Source organism: Kryptolebias marmoratus, linkage group LG22 (assembly GCF_001649575.2).
Source record: "Kryptolebias marmoratus isolate JLee-2015 linkage group LG22, ASM164957v2, whole genome shotgun sequence".
Taxonomy (NCBI): domain Eukaryota; kingdom Metazoa; phylum Chordata; class Actinopteri; order Cyprinodontiformes; family Rivulidae; genus Kryptolebias; species Kryptolebias marmoratus.
In genome coordinates, this window is record NC_051451.1 from 2,456,229 (window position 1) to 2,471,293 (window position 15,065).

General features: G+C 41.3%; 1 protein-coding gene across 8 annotated transcripts in view; it reads left to right on the forward strand.

Annotated features, from left to right (window-relative positions):
* Positions 1–15,065, forward strand: part of nckap1 (NCK-associated protein 1) — a 64,387-nt gene that overhangs the window by 30,760 nt on the left and 18,562 nt on the right. For 4 of the 8 annotated variants that reach the window (XM_037973417.1, XM_017435616.3, XM_037973419.1 and 1 more), the window contains 15 exons: positions 2,858–2,950; positions 3,043–3,099; positions 3,292–3,434; positions 4,585–4,675; positions 5,611–5,748; positions 5,826–5,874; positions 10,049–10,205; positions 10,298–10,354; positions 10,842–10,938; positions 12,071–12,177; positions 12,284–12,416; positions 13,000–13,081; positions 13,207–13,265; positions 13,655–13,800; positions 13,906–14,038. In XM_037973417.1, the coding sequence (XP_037829345.1) occupies positions 2,858–2,950; positions 3,043–3,099; positions 3,292–3,434; positions 4,585–4,675; positions 5,611–5,748; positions 5,826–5,874; positions 10,049–10,205; positions 10,298–10,354; positions 10,842–10,938; positions 12,071–12,177; positions 12,284–12,416; positions 13,000–13,081; positions 13,207–13,265; positions 13,655–13,800; positions 13,906–14,038 (1,542 nt within the window). The remainder of the gene's footprint in view (positions 1–2,857; positions 2,951–3,042; positions 3,100–3,291; positions 3,435–4,584; positions 4,676–5,610; positions 5,749–5,825; positions 5,875–10,048; positions 10,206–10,297; positions 10,355–10,841; positions 10,939–12,070; positions 12,178–12,283; positions 12,417–12,999; positions 13,082–13,206; positions 13,266–13,654; positions 13,801–13,905; positions 14,039–15,065) is intronic. The other 4 variants (XM_037973418.1, XM_017435617.3, XM_037973420.1 and 1 more) reach the window with 1 other exon arrangement.

The window sequence follows — 15,065 nt, forward strand, 5'->3', positions numbered from 1 at the left end:
CCGTGCACCGTCACACCCCTGCAACCCGTGCACCGTCACACCCCTGCAACCCGTGCACCGTCACACCCCTGCAATCCGTGCACCGTCACACCCCTGCAATCCGTGCACCGTCACACCCCTGCTGTGTACCTGCAGATCATTTACCACGTGTTACCAAATCACAGCTTTTCCAGCCAGAAAGCAGGCAAAGGATTTTCCTTTTCCTATATATTTTTACCATAAGTTAACTAGAATAAAAGCACAACTATAAAAACATTCAGACAACATCAAGTAGAATTTTGAAAATGAGAGTCTGTAAAAGTATGGAGTTATGTGTAGGAACCCTGTAATCAGTTTATTCCTCATCATATTTCCCTCAGCTCTACCTGTTAGCTTGTGTTTCCTGGCCCATGTGTTCATCATTTAGCAGGCAGTTTTGTTTCCATGTAAAAGTGTGTGTTTATGTGTGTGTGAAGCTAACTGCTTTATTCAGTATAACCGTGCAATGATTGTCTCTTATGTTGTTTTCTGCTTTGTTTCTGTGTTTGTTTGTGTTCTGCATGCTAAACTTGGCTTATTCCGGACTTGTGCTTTTTGGTAAGTTTTTTTTTTTGTATCTAAGTTCTGAATTTCTGTTGATGTACCTTCAGTTATTTTTTGTACCTGTTTTTTGAAGCCGATTTGAGGTGTTTTGCTTTGCTCTGCTTCCTCACCTCTCCTTCATCCACTGAGTGACTGTGTGACCGTTGGATGACGTTCTGACCAGCTGGATTGTGGTTGGATGACAGACTGATTGGCTGGAATAAGGAGACCTCTTTTCCTTACTTTACCAGATTTTGTAGTTGATATCGGATGATTAACTGGACATGTCTGAGGATGTGTCTGACTTAAAATTATTTATTTTGTTTCAATCTAAGCAATGTTATTTGTTATAGTTTTTAACTTTTGCTGGACTTGAGATAAAAAAATCAAGGTTTCAGCTCCTTGGATCAGCAGCAGTTTGTCACACTTCCTCCACTTGTCATTTTTTGGACTTTGTTTCCTCTTTTTCTGATGCTTAACTCTGTTTTAGGCTTTAGTCCTGATCTTGACCTCACACAGCACTGGAGCAGGGTTAAATGTGCATGCTTTAGTGCTGACATTGCTTTGTTTCCCCTGATGGATGCAGCTCCTCATCAAAGCTAAACTCCTTTTTCTGCATCAAATCCACAACTAAAACCACAAAAAGGTTCTTCTAGCTCATTTTTTACTTCATTGTTAGAATTAGAGGTAGCCAATATTTGCCACTTTTTAAATAAGTGTGTATTGACCAGGCCTGTTCATACGTCACCCTCCTTTTGGATTCGGGTCAAATTTGACTGTTTTTAGAAGGTTTCTGTGGAACAAAACCACTGCTGTATTATATTGTTTTCACCAGATGGACACTTTCCTTTTTAGCTTCTACAGCAACACCGGTGGGAATCAGTCTTTCCCCCTCAGATAGAGTCAGAATCCAGACTGAGAGACGGCTGACGTGGAAAAATCCTACGTCCTTCTGAGGTTCAGTTAGAGTCCAGTCAGAGGAGGAGGATTTATTTTTACACTGTTTAGACAGTAATTTTATCATATATCATAAAGTTAAAGCTGTAATTTTGGGACTGTATCTTTTTTTTTACTAAACAAGTCATTCTAGTCAGTTTTAACTGAGAAACTAAAATGTCCCTAATGACCTTTGACACGTGTGATAAATAGGATGTTTCTGTAAACTTGTTGTAGCTCAGATCAGTGAGGCCTACAGGCCATAAAAAACAAACAGAAGATTTAAATTTGTTCTGTTGATAAGAAAACAAGTTGATTAAAAGATCTGTTTTACTATTAGGTGATGATCTACGTATTATCATGCATTTATATTGACACAGTCATTTTTGGCCGGGAACACAATGGTTGCTAGTAATGACCTCAGCAGGTGGGTTCACAGCAGCAGCAGCAGCAGCTACAACCAGCCCACTGCAGCCAGCTGGAATGCTCTTTATATGTAGAAATCTTGTGCCATAAGATCTCACAAGATTTCTCTTTGAGCTGAAAACTGTCTCATGAACCATTGTCGAGCTGCAGTCCACATGATGGCCTCTGGTGAAATCTAGTCCCTACCACCTGAACCACTCGGACAGGCTGTGTTCCCCGCCCTCCTGCGGCCTCTGTCCCTGTCGTGGATTTATTTAAAAACAGAACAGAATTCAGGCTGGGTTAATACGGCACTTTGTCCACTCTGAAGCTGAGCAAATGAAGTTTGAGAGAAAAAGAGTCGATCAAAACACAATCTGACTGCACTGTTCACTGAATTCAGATTCTTTCTGAAATTATTTATGCTACAGGCTACATTTTTTTAACGTAACAAGCTGGGTTTTTATCTCCTTGATATCAAGTGTCCTTTCAGTATTGCAAAATCCTTTAAAATTCAAATAGAATGGGATGTTTCAGGGCTTTTCTTGAAACTGATTCTATAAGCTGGGGAGAGATTTGAGCGCTGCTGAATTATTCAGCAGCAGAATCTGGTTTCTATCATTCTGCTGTTCATTTAGTCAAAAATAAGAGATACTTTAATTAAAGTGAAGCAAGTTCTAATAATCTCTGCTGAAGCCTGGAGGGAAATTCTGTAATTAGAATTTTTGTGGAGGCTTGGAGTATAAATATGCATATATTTCTCCTGGTGTCATGTAAAAGAAAAGTACTGCCAGAATAGTTTTACTCAGCCAGAGCTTATAAAAGCATTATTGTTCACCACCAAAAGGCAAACTTTTAAAGCAGAGTAACTCACATGGAAAGGAGATTTCCAGGCACAAAAAGGATCCTGTAAACTTATTGTAAATATGTGTTTTGTGCCGTGGTGTTTTTACAGCAACAGCTGGCTCAGCTGCAGAAAGAGAAGTCTGAGATTCTGAAGAACCTGGCTCTCTACTATTTCACCTTTGTGGATGTCATGGAATTCAAGGTGGGGAACCAACGCAGTCAGACGCACACTTCTGGGAAGAATGTTATGCTATAAATCGTAATCAATGTTTCTGTTACCTCCTGTATCAACAGGACCATGTGTGTGAGCTGCTGAACACAATCGATGCCTGCCAAGTCTTCTTTGATATTGTAAGCAACGTCAGGATTTTGTTTTTGGCCACTCGTCAGGATCAAAAACGCTTTGCTCCTGGCTTCTCTAGAAATCTGATGTATATTTGCACAGAGGACTGTATACTGAGCACGCCTCAACATCTTTACATTTCCTCTTTTCACCGCTTCTCCTCAGCTCAGAATCACATTAAACACTTTGTTCCCCGACAGACGGTGAACTTTGACCTGACCAAGAACTACCTGGACCTGGTGGTGACTTACACTACTCTGATGATAATTCTGTCTCGCATCGAGGAGAGGAAAGCCATCATAGGACTGTACAACTACGCCCATGAGATGACACATGGAGCCAGGTGATTCAAAGAGTAATTTAAAAAAGTAACACCTTGGATGAAAAACAAACTAAAAGAAAAAGACGCTCTCAGAAAGCATGAAACGTGACGCCGTAGTTGGCTGCATTCAGTAGTTGGCATTAATTACAATCAGCATTTATTCCAGATGTATGAAAAGCCTTTTTGATCAATAAAATGTTGACTTTTTTTAGTTTTACTGTTTTACAAGATTAGCCTTTTGTGTAGTACTGGATGTGCCAGTTTAAACATGTTGGAAAGGTTTGTGACGACTTTCTATCACAACTATCACAGAGTGGCTGCAGGCGTCCCCGGCCCGTTTCAGGAGCACTGGAGCCGTCCTCTGACAGAAACCCTGTCAACGTCTTAAAACCATGCTAATGAGAAATAATATTAATTAAAAAACTAGTCTAAAAGTGTACTCCCAAACAATGAATCCTAAATGTGGGGTCGGCTGCAGTTTGAGAAGCAGTGCACACAAAAATAAGCTGGGACTTTCATAAACTATCCACACACAACACATAGGTGTTATATAAATATATGTACTCACTTCTTAGGTTAAAGAGCTCTGAATGGGAGCTATGACATAAATGTAAGAAAAGTAAGTCGTTTGCCTTTTTAACTTTATCCACATAAATAAATATATTTGATTAATTTATTTATTGTGTCCTAATACAAACTGTAAATGATGACATTGTTAGCTGAACATCACGAGATGCTTCAGAACAACTCAGTCATGTTTAATCTCATACAGAGGTTCCTGCAAATACAGGAAAACCAAAACTACAGGTTTAAATATTTTAAAACTACAATAAAACTGGAAGATAAGTAGATTGTAGTTGCTATATGGATTTGTCAGTGACATATAACTATATTATTAGTTATGTCATATGGTTGCCGTACAGTGAGCACAGCCTCTTATGAAGCAGCAAATTGTTTCCAGTGTTGACATGAGTCCTTAATCCACAACACTTCTTCCTTTTTATGAGGTTAAAATAACCAAAAACGATCATTTGTGCTGTCTTGGATATATTAAATGAAGATTTTTATTTAAAATTTGTTCAGGTTTGACTGATGTGGCATCAGATTTGAACAGAGAAGTCTGGCAGTAGAGGTGGTCTCCATGGTAACCGAGCTGCTTTTTGTGCTGTAGTGACAGGGAATACCCCCGGCTGGGCCAGATGATCGTGGATTATGAGAACCCGCTGAAGAAGATGATGGAGGAGTTTGTTCCACACGGAAAGGTATGAAGACTGTGGATACAAAAGGTGTTTACAGACATGAGACAGGAATCATTAACATCTTCATCAGTCTGGTATTTAGACAATCAGCCACATTAGGATTAATGGTATAGTCTCAGTGTTACAGTGTCTCCTAACACAACTTAGACAAAAAGTGAAAACATGGACAACAAAATATTCAGAAAAGGCTTGTAAAAAGTAAACATTAACTGTATAAGAAACTTATATACTATGGAACCATGGAAAAGAAAAAAAAGTATGAAAACTGTTTAACAGCTATTATAAGACCACAGGAAACAGGATTCCTGTCAACATAATAACAGAAGAGCTGTTTGGAGTGTTATCAATGAGGGGATTAGAAAGCAGTGAGGAGGATTTTCCATCGTACCTTTATACAGATAACAAGAAAATGGAAAACACTGAGAAAATAAGAAATGAGTTTAATAATCATTTTGTTAATGAAGGTCCAAATTTGGCAAAATAAATTAAATGTTCAGCACAATATGGTAAAGTTTGCTTAGGATAGAAATTCCGTGTTTCTTGGTGTTTGTGAAAGTGATGTTCTGTGGTGTCAGGAAGTCCAGGTGGGAAGTTTAAAAATAAAGAATAATTGGATTACAGTAACCTCATGAAAGCAGTCATTGACACTGGATGTATTAAATCTTTTTACAGGAATATTTCCTGATAAAATGAAGGTGGATAAAGTGGTTCCTGTTTATAAAAATGAAAATTAATCAAACTTAAATAATCCCAAACCTAACGGAAAAACCTGAAAATTTGCATCTGAAAAAATGTTAAATTTTAACTTGGAAATTGCTTGAATTCCCCGTCATATCCATTCGGTGTCAGAAATCTAGTTATTGTTTATTTTGACTAACATTTCCCTTCAGTGTTCTGCTTATTCAGTAACGTTTCCGTTCGTCCCTCCTCTCCTGCAGTCCCTGTCGGACGCTTTGATCAGCCTTCAGGTGGTTTATCCCAGGAGGAATCTGTCTGCCGACCAGTGGAGGAACGCCCAGCTGCTCTCTCTGATCTCTGCTCCCTCCACAATGCTCAACCCAGCTCAGTCAGACACCGTGAGTACCAGAACAATCCCACTGACAGCTCTTAAAGAGCCCTCTCTGACAAGTCTTCATTCTGTTTGTGTCTCCAGATGCCTTGTGAATACCTGTCTCTGGACACAATGGAGAAGTGGATTGTGTGTAAGTATTGCAGTACCTAAACTCAAAGCTGATACAGAGCTCCAGAGTGCAACCAGTTTGGTCACAAATGCAACAAAAATTATGTTGAATGTGACTATTTTTCCCCTTGCCTAACAAATCTCGCCTTTTCCTCTCTGGCTCTGAAGGCCGGGGCCGATCAGAGGGGAAATAAGCAGTGAATCTGGTCCTCTAGGGCAGTGGTCTTCATTAAAATTCAGCCATTAAAAACATAAAGAAATGTATTTTATGTCATGCCACTGCTTAGGACCCTCTGAATTAGGAATTTTTAGCCTGTAAAATGGGTTTTTGAGCCACCCTGCAGGAAAGCAGGCTGGGTCCTGATGGAACATCCTGTGGGTCCACATCCAGATTGTAGTGTACCGTTTGGGGACTCCTACTCTACAGAGAGACCACTTATGTGTTTGAAATCAGGTTTTGCAGTCATGCAACCCGTTACAACAAGCTTAACAATGTTAGATGTCTCAGCGAGATGACGAGAGTTTACGTTGTCGGTGGAAGTCTGTCTGCCTCTCCTACCCCAGGGAGTATAACTGACTCTGGTCACACATGGGGAAAAATGTGATCAACAGCTACAGAGTTAGGCAAAGACGGTCAATGTGATACACTACATTTACTGCAAAGAGTGCAGTCAGTAACAGTTCTTTTATTGTCCGAGTGTCAGCTTTCAGACTTCAGGCACTAAATACAGACAGCATCTCAAAGAAACACGTTTTGTGTCGGGACACATGTGGCCACTAGAGTAGACCTCTCCCTCCAGCATTTCAGACTGCACCAAACCTAAGGACTAACTGCAGGATCTCCATTTCCAGCCTGGAGGGACGAAGTGAAGGGAGGGGCATCCACCCAAAATCTATTAAAAGGTGAAAACAATGTGAGAAAGGAAAAAAGAAACAACTGAGGCCCAGATTTACAAATGGTTTGCAAGTTTTCTGCAGGTGGAATTCAGAATTTTGCTCCTCAGTCTACATCAGCCCTCTCAAAGTAAGCCTTGCGTCTTTGTCTTGGCGCAGCTTCTTTCTGTCCTGGTGCTGTTTGCTCATGTTTAAATGAGATAATATGCATGCCCTGGCAGGGCATTAAGCATCTGCTTCTCAAAACTTAGTGCAGTTTGCAACTTACATTAAGTATTAAAAATGTCCCACCTCCTGCTTTAGTTGCATCTGAAGAAAAAAGTGAGGAAGGGCAGCATATGTCCCGTGATCCAAAAGGCTTTTTATCAGTTATTTTTAAAGTGAACAGCAAAGGCAGAGATGATCAATGAAGGCCCACGTGTCACTTGTTCACAATTGCTTGATAAAGTAAAAAGACGTGTGCAATTTAAGGAGCATCTCTGTGAAAATAAGTGAGAAAACGTGTCCATTTGTGCCTGATGTGTTCTTATTGTGCACCGAGGACACCTGTATTCCAACGGAAAACAAGTGCATTGTCCACACCTGCTGAACTAGATGGGCATGTTTGCACCAGCAGAATTAGTGCTGTTTGCTTTGTGAATATGAGGCAAAAATGGATCAGTTAGAGGGAGCAGATTGTTATCTAATCTGAAGCAGCAAGCCCTGCAGTGGTGAGTCTGGACTTGAGACATTAAAATAGGCTTTTGTAATCAATTTGACAAAATTTTACAATTACAAAATAATGTAATGTTTATTTTACCAACTTACTATAAGGATTTTAAGTTGCTAATTTACTGTGAGGGCTGTGGTTTCTGTGGTTGCAGCAGCATAAACCCAGGCATGGGAGGAGTTCAGAGAGGCCACAAGGAAGGACTATTTGTTGGCCTCTAGGAGGTTCTGTCAAACCGTTTGGTGACTCAGAGAGGGAAAGTGGGTTCTGTCCCAGGCTGTTCTTGGGTTTGGGTGTGGAACTGCTGAACAGGACTGGGGATATTGTCAGACAGAGGAAGGAGCACTTTGAGGATTTCTTTGATCTAGGCACCATATCCACATTTGAGGAGGCAGAGTCTGAGGAAAATGTGTCCGTTATCATGGCAGAGGTCACCAAGGTAGTTTAAAAAACAAAACTCCCTGGTCGTAGGGTGCCAGTGGTGGATGACATTGACCTTGAGATGCCAAAGCCTCTGAACATTAAGGGGCTGACATCTTTAAAGTCAAATGGAGTACCTGGACACCATTTGTGGCATGGCAGACCAGGGTGGTGGTCTCCATTTATAAAGGGCACCAGAGAATATAATCCAACTATTCTCAGCCTCCCCAGGAAAGTTTACTCCCGGGTGTTGGAAGGTAGGCTGTGACTGATTGTCAAACAGTGTGTGGGGTCACTAAGAGGTCACGAGAGTTTGACTCTGCAGTCTGCATGTTGTGGATCTGGAGAAGGCTTGTGAATGGGATCCCTGAGGCATTCTGCAGCACATCCTCTGCACAAAGTCCAGCTTGTTCATGCTGCAGGTTGGACTCTGCCAGGGCTGTCCCTTGTCTCCAATCCTGAGAGACTGACCGACTGACTCAGAGAGAGAGTCAGTCGGTCACATGGTTTTCACACACACCTTTCATAGTCCACTAGACACTTGTCTCAGAACTCCCAGGAAGCTCCTCCTTCCTCCTACAGCGTTAAAACATGTCTCTTCCTGCCGGCTTCTCAACTATACTGTCCTTGTACAGAATTTAGCTTCCCTTATCCCAACCAGACATGTTTGTTTATATATTTTCTTCTTTATTCCAGACACATAAAAGCTCCATAATAAAAAGATAAAACAAACAAAAAGATAAATAGGATAATAGTTTCTAAAAACACATGAATATTGTTCACTGAGTCACAAATAAATGATGAGGCCAGTGGTTCCACAATCTTGAAGTAAATCTGATTGTACTCAGTGCAGGATTTGCTAAAATTACAATTATATTCTTGCATGACACAGATAATCCACATGTATTTGTACATAAGATTCCTGAGCACAGCTGCACATGTGGGCACAGCATTATTTACAGTTGGCTAGCACTACTCCATGTAGACAGTCTGAGCAGTAACCTCATACCATCATTGTATGCTACGTAAAGTTTCTGCATGCTGCTCCGTTTGTATCATCGCCACAAATGGGCTGTGTGCAACGGAGTACACGAGGCTTTAAAAAGAGCTATCTTTACAGAGGATGAGCACATACCACGTTTTCTGATCAGCAGATTAGCTTGTGCATATATCATACAATACTGCCTACGAATGTCACAATCATCAGACAGGTCATCAGTTATGTAATGTCCCAAATATTTAATTTCATTGCATCTGTTGAGGACAATGCCAGATAAAGAGAAGTCAGGGGTTATCAGATGCTTATCTGCCTGCCTTCTAACACTCATAATGTTGCTCTTCTATACTTAATGTCAAAGTCATAACCATATTGGGAACAGACCCTTAATAATTGTTGAAGGCCTGCACTGTGCGGACATAGAACTACCAAATCATCTGCATACATTAGGTGATTGATTATGCGGTCACCAACTATACAGCCTGTTTTACAACAATTTAAAAGCTTTGACAATTCATCCATATAGATGTTAAAGAGGTAAGGGGACAGTATACTTCCCTGCCTGACTCCGTTACCAACATTAAACAAACCAGACATAGTATTACCCCATTTCACATACATCGACTTCCATAAACCAACTGAGACGGTCCCATCCACGCAGAGCCGCCTGTGTCTCTGCACGGTCTTTTTAAGTTCATGGGTTTAGAAGTTTTGCTGGAGCCGAGCAGTAGAAGCATTAAAACTCGCTGGCTTGTCTGCATAAACAACTTCTGACCAGTCACTTGGCACAAACCCCTTTGAGAAAAAGTTCAGCCAGGGCCTTGTGTTGCGCAGGGGCGGACGAAGCTGCTACACGAACAAAATGATCCAATTTTTGTCATGCAACCACGTGAATAAGTGCAGACTTTGGGACTTCTCATTAGTATGCAAAGGCCTTCAGTCTGAGGACGTGGTTCTGAAATGGACTGTGAGGTTAACTGGGTCCTCCGAAGACTTTCAGTCTGACAGTTTTTCTTATGATTGGCACCCAAACTAATGCAGAACCTCAGCGTGTGATTGATGGTCAAAGACCTGTGAAGAATGTGTCTGCCCGTACACCCATCTGAAAAAGTTAGGTGCACCAGTGTAACTAAGTTGAAAGAGTTCGTCTCAGTTTCCTCTCTGTTGTGCGTGCAGTTGGCTTCATTCTGTGCCACGCGGTGCTGAACAGCGACCAAGCGGCCTTGTCTCTGTGGAAGCTGGCTCTGCAGAGCTCCACCTGCCTCTGTCTGTTCAGGGACGAAGTCTTCCACATCCACAAGGCTGCAGAGGACCTGTTTGTGAACATCAGAGGGTAGGAGCATCATCACGTCTTCACACAGAGTTCCATGCTGTCAAAAAGTTGGATGGGATATTTATCTCCTGCTTTCTTTTTGCACTTTGTAGATACAACAAACGCATCAATGACATCAGGGAGTGCAAAGAACAGGCGCTGTCTCATGCGTAAGTGTAAAATTTATTTTTGTTAGGGTATGATGAAAGGAATACTAACTGAAAATTTAATTAATCTCTTATACCTTTTGCACCTTAATCATGAAAAAAAGACATTTCAGGATCTTTTTCCTCACCACTGCCTCCATTTCTGTATTATTAATTTACGTTCCCATTCTTTTTTTGACTTCCCGTTTTTTAACCTGTCACTTTAGCTATTCCTCCCCCCTGCCGCGTCTCTCTTGGGGAGTCTAGCTCTGAAATATCACCTTCTTTACGCCGTTTTATCCTCCCGTCTTTGTCTCATCTCAGCTTTTATCCTTATTACTTATGCCGTCTTTCCCTTTCATCTTCGTTCTCATTGTTCTGCCGTCAGTCATCCTCTGCTTATTTTGTGTCCTCTTTAGGATTGTCCTGAAAGTGTCAAAATGCAGTTCAGTAACGTTGCTTGTGTTCTAATCTTCGCTCTGACAACCTCCTTCTGTCTGACGTTCTGCAGGGGCTCCATGCACAGAGAGAGACGCAAGTTCCTGCGATCAGCCCTGAAGGAGCTGGCTACAGTTTTAGCCGACCAGCCTGGGCTCCTTGGTCCAAAGGTAATACTGAACAAAACCCAGGCTCTAAAATATGATCTGTACTGTTTCCCTGGGAGCTGTGGTGGCAACGTGTTGCAGAGCTTTAGGAGTTAAAGCAGTTTGATGTGCATGAATTTAATTTAAAGAAAACAAAACAAAAAAAGCTGTTTTGTTTTTTTTGTTCCATTATTGTGAAAACACAAACCCAATAAAAAGAAACTGCCCGACTGATTGTTGGCACCAATACATTTTATAAAGCTGCTTTAGAAGTCTACATTTTACCTGGTTTGTATTTCCTGAGGGTATATATATTTGTTTATATAAGATTGAAACCTAAAGGCATCACCTGGCTTGACAGTGAGTGAATAAGAAGCACTTTGTATCCTCGCTGAGTTTAAAAAGATGCTGTATAAATCCAGATTATTCTTCACAGAGTGTACTGGGTGTAACTCTTCAGTCAAATGTCAGCTCAACCCGAAAACATCCACCCATCCTGGACAGGTCTCCCGTCCATCACAGGGACACACAGAGACAAACAAGACTGGAGTTATTCTGAGACAGCATTGATTTGGTCAACACTGTTAGGACTGTTTGAATTAAACTCTGAGGTCATTCAGAGAGCTACAACGTATCCACACAACCCCACTTCAACATCCCTGAACTGCCCCTTAAATGTTTGTTTTCTTTTTGTTTGTTTGTTTTATAGAAATGTTGTTCTCATCTGTTTTTGTTTATAGTCTGTTGTGTTTTTTATTCATATTTGGAACATGCAGAAAATAAATGCTTGTCCAGATGTTTTCTGTAATGTTGCAGAATTGACATAAGATAGCCCAAAACTCAGAAACCTGAAACTTTGAGTCTAATTGGAACTTGTATAAGGAGCCTGGTTTAAACGTGGTAACAAGGTCAACTATCACTTACTACTGTGCACCTGTGTGGCCTCTTAGAGATTTAAATGTAACGTGCATCACTTTCAGACCCTCCTTAAAAAACTGAGATTAGATTCCACCTTAATTACGTCTTTTTGGTTTTTTAGGCTCAGCTGGCTGTGGCAGGCATCTTAAATGAACTTAAATATCATGTGTATTTAATCCAGACTGCCTCCTGCTTTGTTTAAGATTAATTTTTCTCCTGTCTGTCTGTGACCCTGTAGGCATTATTTGTGTTCATGGCGTTGTCGTTCGCCCGGGACGAAATTATCTGGCTGCTCCGACACGCCGACAACATCCAGAAGAAAAGCACAGACGATTTCATTGACAAGTAAGCACAAACGCAGGTTTCCACCTTCACGTGCACAGATGTGAGAATACAAGTGCCCATCGTTATCAGGCTGCTGGAGTTTTAAGCTCCGGTGTGATTTCTGCAGACACATAGCAGAGCTGATCTTCTACATGGAGGAGCTCAGAGCTCATGTCAGGAAATACGGTCCTGTGATGCAGAGGTACTACGTCCAGTACCTGTCTGGCTTCGACGCTGTGGTTCTGAATGAGATGGTGCAGGTAAATAAAATGCCCACAGAATGTCCCTGTTGTACAGCACAGTCAAACTAAGGGTGAAAATATGTCAAATCAGGTCACATCTAAGGAATCTCTGCTAAAACTAAATCTTGTCTAGATGCTTTTATCAATCATTTTTCTGGATTTACAGAGAAAATAAGCAATTCTAAATTTCAGAATTTGCCAAACAAAACCTGTTTTGTGTAGGTTTCATAATGTGCAGTCTTAAAAAATTATAAATGTACAATATTTGATCTTAAGTGTCAGTCTTTAAAGTGTATGCATAACAAGTGTCAGGGTGACCCATTTGGTGTGGTAGTTTTATAACTTTCTGCATGTTTGAACACTTTTGTGTCTTTAAACAAGCTGCTCATGGTCAGTTGTGTCCATAGTGTTCTTTGCAATCTGTTTGAAAATAAATCAAACAGAGCCTTAGATTTTATCTCAGCATTTGTGATTAAATTAAAATGTAATTGTAAATGAAAATGTAGCGGATCAGAAATGAGTTGACCCTCTGCTCCCTCCTGGGCACTTCTCTGAAACGCTTTCCGCTTTTGTTTGTGTCCTTCCTGTTTTTATTAAACAGAACCTGTCAGTATGTCCAGAGGATGAATCTATAATCATGTCTTCGTTCGTCAACACCATGACCTCCCTCAGTGTCAAACAAGGTAAAGATTAAAACAATGAGACGGTAATAAGAACAATCCAGTTTTTTTACATACACTTACTACTTACTACACTTTGTCAGTAGATCGTTTGTAATGTTGAGTAAACTTTTGTGGATTTTTTCCAGTTGAAGATGGAGAAGTGTTTGATTTCAGAGGCATGAGACTGGACTGGTTCAGACTGCAGGTATAAACTGATAAAAGGCTTCATTATTATTATTATTAACAGCTTCTTCAGGTTTGGATTGAAACTTTCGATTATTTACAAACCTGTTTGTATTTATGTGGTCCAGATTTCTCAGTTGGGACACATAACAGTTGTGCTACTGCTGAGCAACACTCTCTGTTCCCCTGACAGTTATAGTTAATGCACGAATGGTGCAGGACATTTCCAACATATTCATGCAACAGAATCACAAACACCTGCAGAATTTTGGCACACATTCCACCAGAGCTTGTCAGACATTCCTGCAACACACAGATGTGTTTTCTCACAATGTTATGTCTCCAACTGGCCTCCCACAGCCGCAGCTTGGTGAGGTCCTGGCTTCACGCTTCCTGTTTTCCTCTGTGCAGGCCTACACCAGTGTTTCTAAAGCCAGCCTCGGAATCGCTGATCACAAGGAGCTCGGTAAAATGATGAACACCATCATCTTCCACACAAAGATGGTGGACTCTCTGGTGGAGATGCTGGTAGAGACGTCCGACTTGTCCATCTTCTGGTGAGACACAGAGACTCCTGAACTTCATACAGGCTCATTTACCTTTGGGTTTGTTTTCTTCCTGTAACCATCTCCTTCTGTGTTTTCTTTTTTTTATGTGAGCAGTTTCTACAGCCGTGCATTTGAGAAAATGTTCCAGCAGTGCTTGGAGCTCCCCTCCCAAAGCCGACACTCCATCTGCTTCCCTCTGCTCTGCGCGCACTTCATGTCCTGCACACATGAGCTGTGTCCTGAAGAGGTAAGAACACACACACACAGGTGGTGTCAGAAAGCCACTTCATAAAGGAATATTCATAACGTGTAACAAAAAAACACTCATTTTAAACACCAGGAATTAGGGCGGGGCAAGATGTTAGGTATATTCAAGATATCAAAAATGACTGTAAAGAATATAGAGTTTAAATTTTAGACATCTAATTCACTAGGAGTTTAACTTTTCCTAAAAAACATCATAGCTCACTCACTGATTTTGTCTTATAGCCTGTTGGAATATATTTAAAGCATTGGTCATTATGCTTTAATATCAGTGGTTTCATAAAGCTCCTGGTCAGAATGAGCTGTATTTGTTTTAAACTGGGGGTCCAGTCCTGGTCCTGGAGGCTCTTAGTTGTCTTTTTGCTTTGACACACCTGAATTGAGTGAGAGAGTGATTAACAGGCTCCTGCAGAGCTTGAAGACGACTGAAGAGCAGAGAAACATCAAAAACATGCAGGAGAGAGGCCCCCCAGGACCACGACTGGACACCACTGGTTTAAACCTAAGTCACCAATAGTGATCGTTTTCTATGCAACATTGGAGGTTGTTCTAAATCTGTTTAGATGTTTAAATCTGTAAATCTGGTGTCAGGTGTACTGTGTGTATGAGAACAGATTTGGATAGTGTTCTGTTGTGGTTCAGATTTTGCTCTGGTCCTTTTTCATCAAACAGTCTGAGAGTGTGACGGGGTGACTGATCAGAGGACACACACTCTGTCCTGCTGTAGGAGGACAGGAGGACAGCTGTGAAGTTTGTTTTTATCCCAGTGACAGAACGAGGGTCAGAGGATCAGTGTTTGTGAGCCGTGCTGCACCTCTGCTGTGGCTTATCCATCCATCCATCCATCCATCCATCCATCCATCCATTCATCCATTGTCTTCCGCTTATCCGGGCTCGGGTCGCGGGGGCAGCAGCCTAAGCAGGGAGACCCAGACTTCCCTCTCCCCAGCCACTTGGGCCAGCTCCTCCGGGGGAATCCCAAGGCGTTCCCAGGCCAGCCGAGAAACATA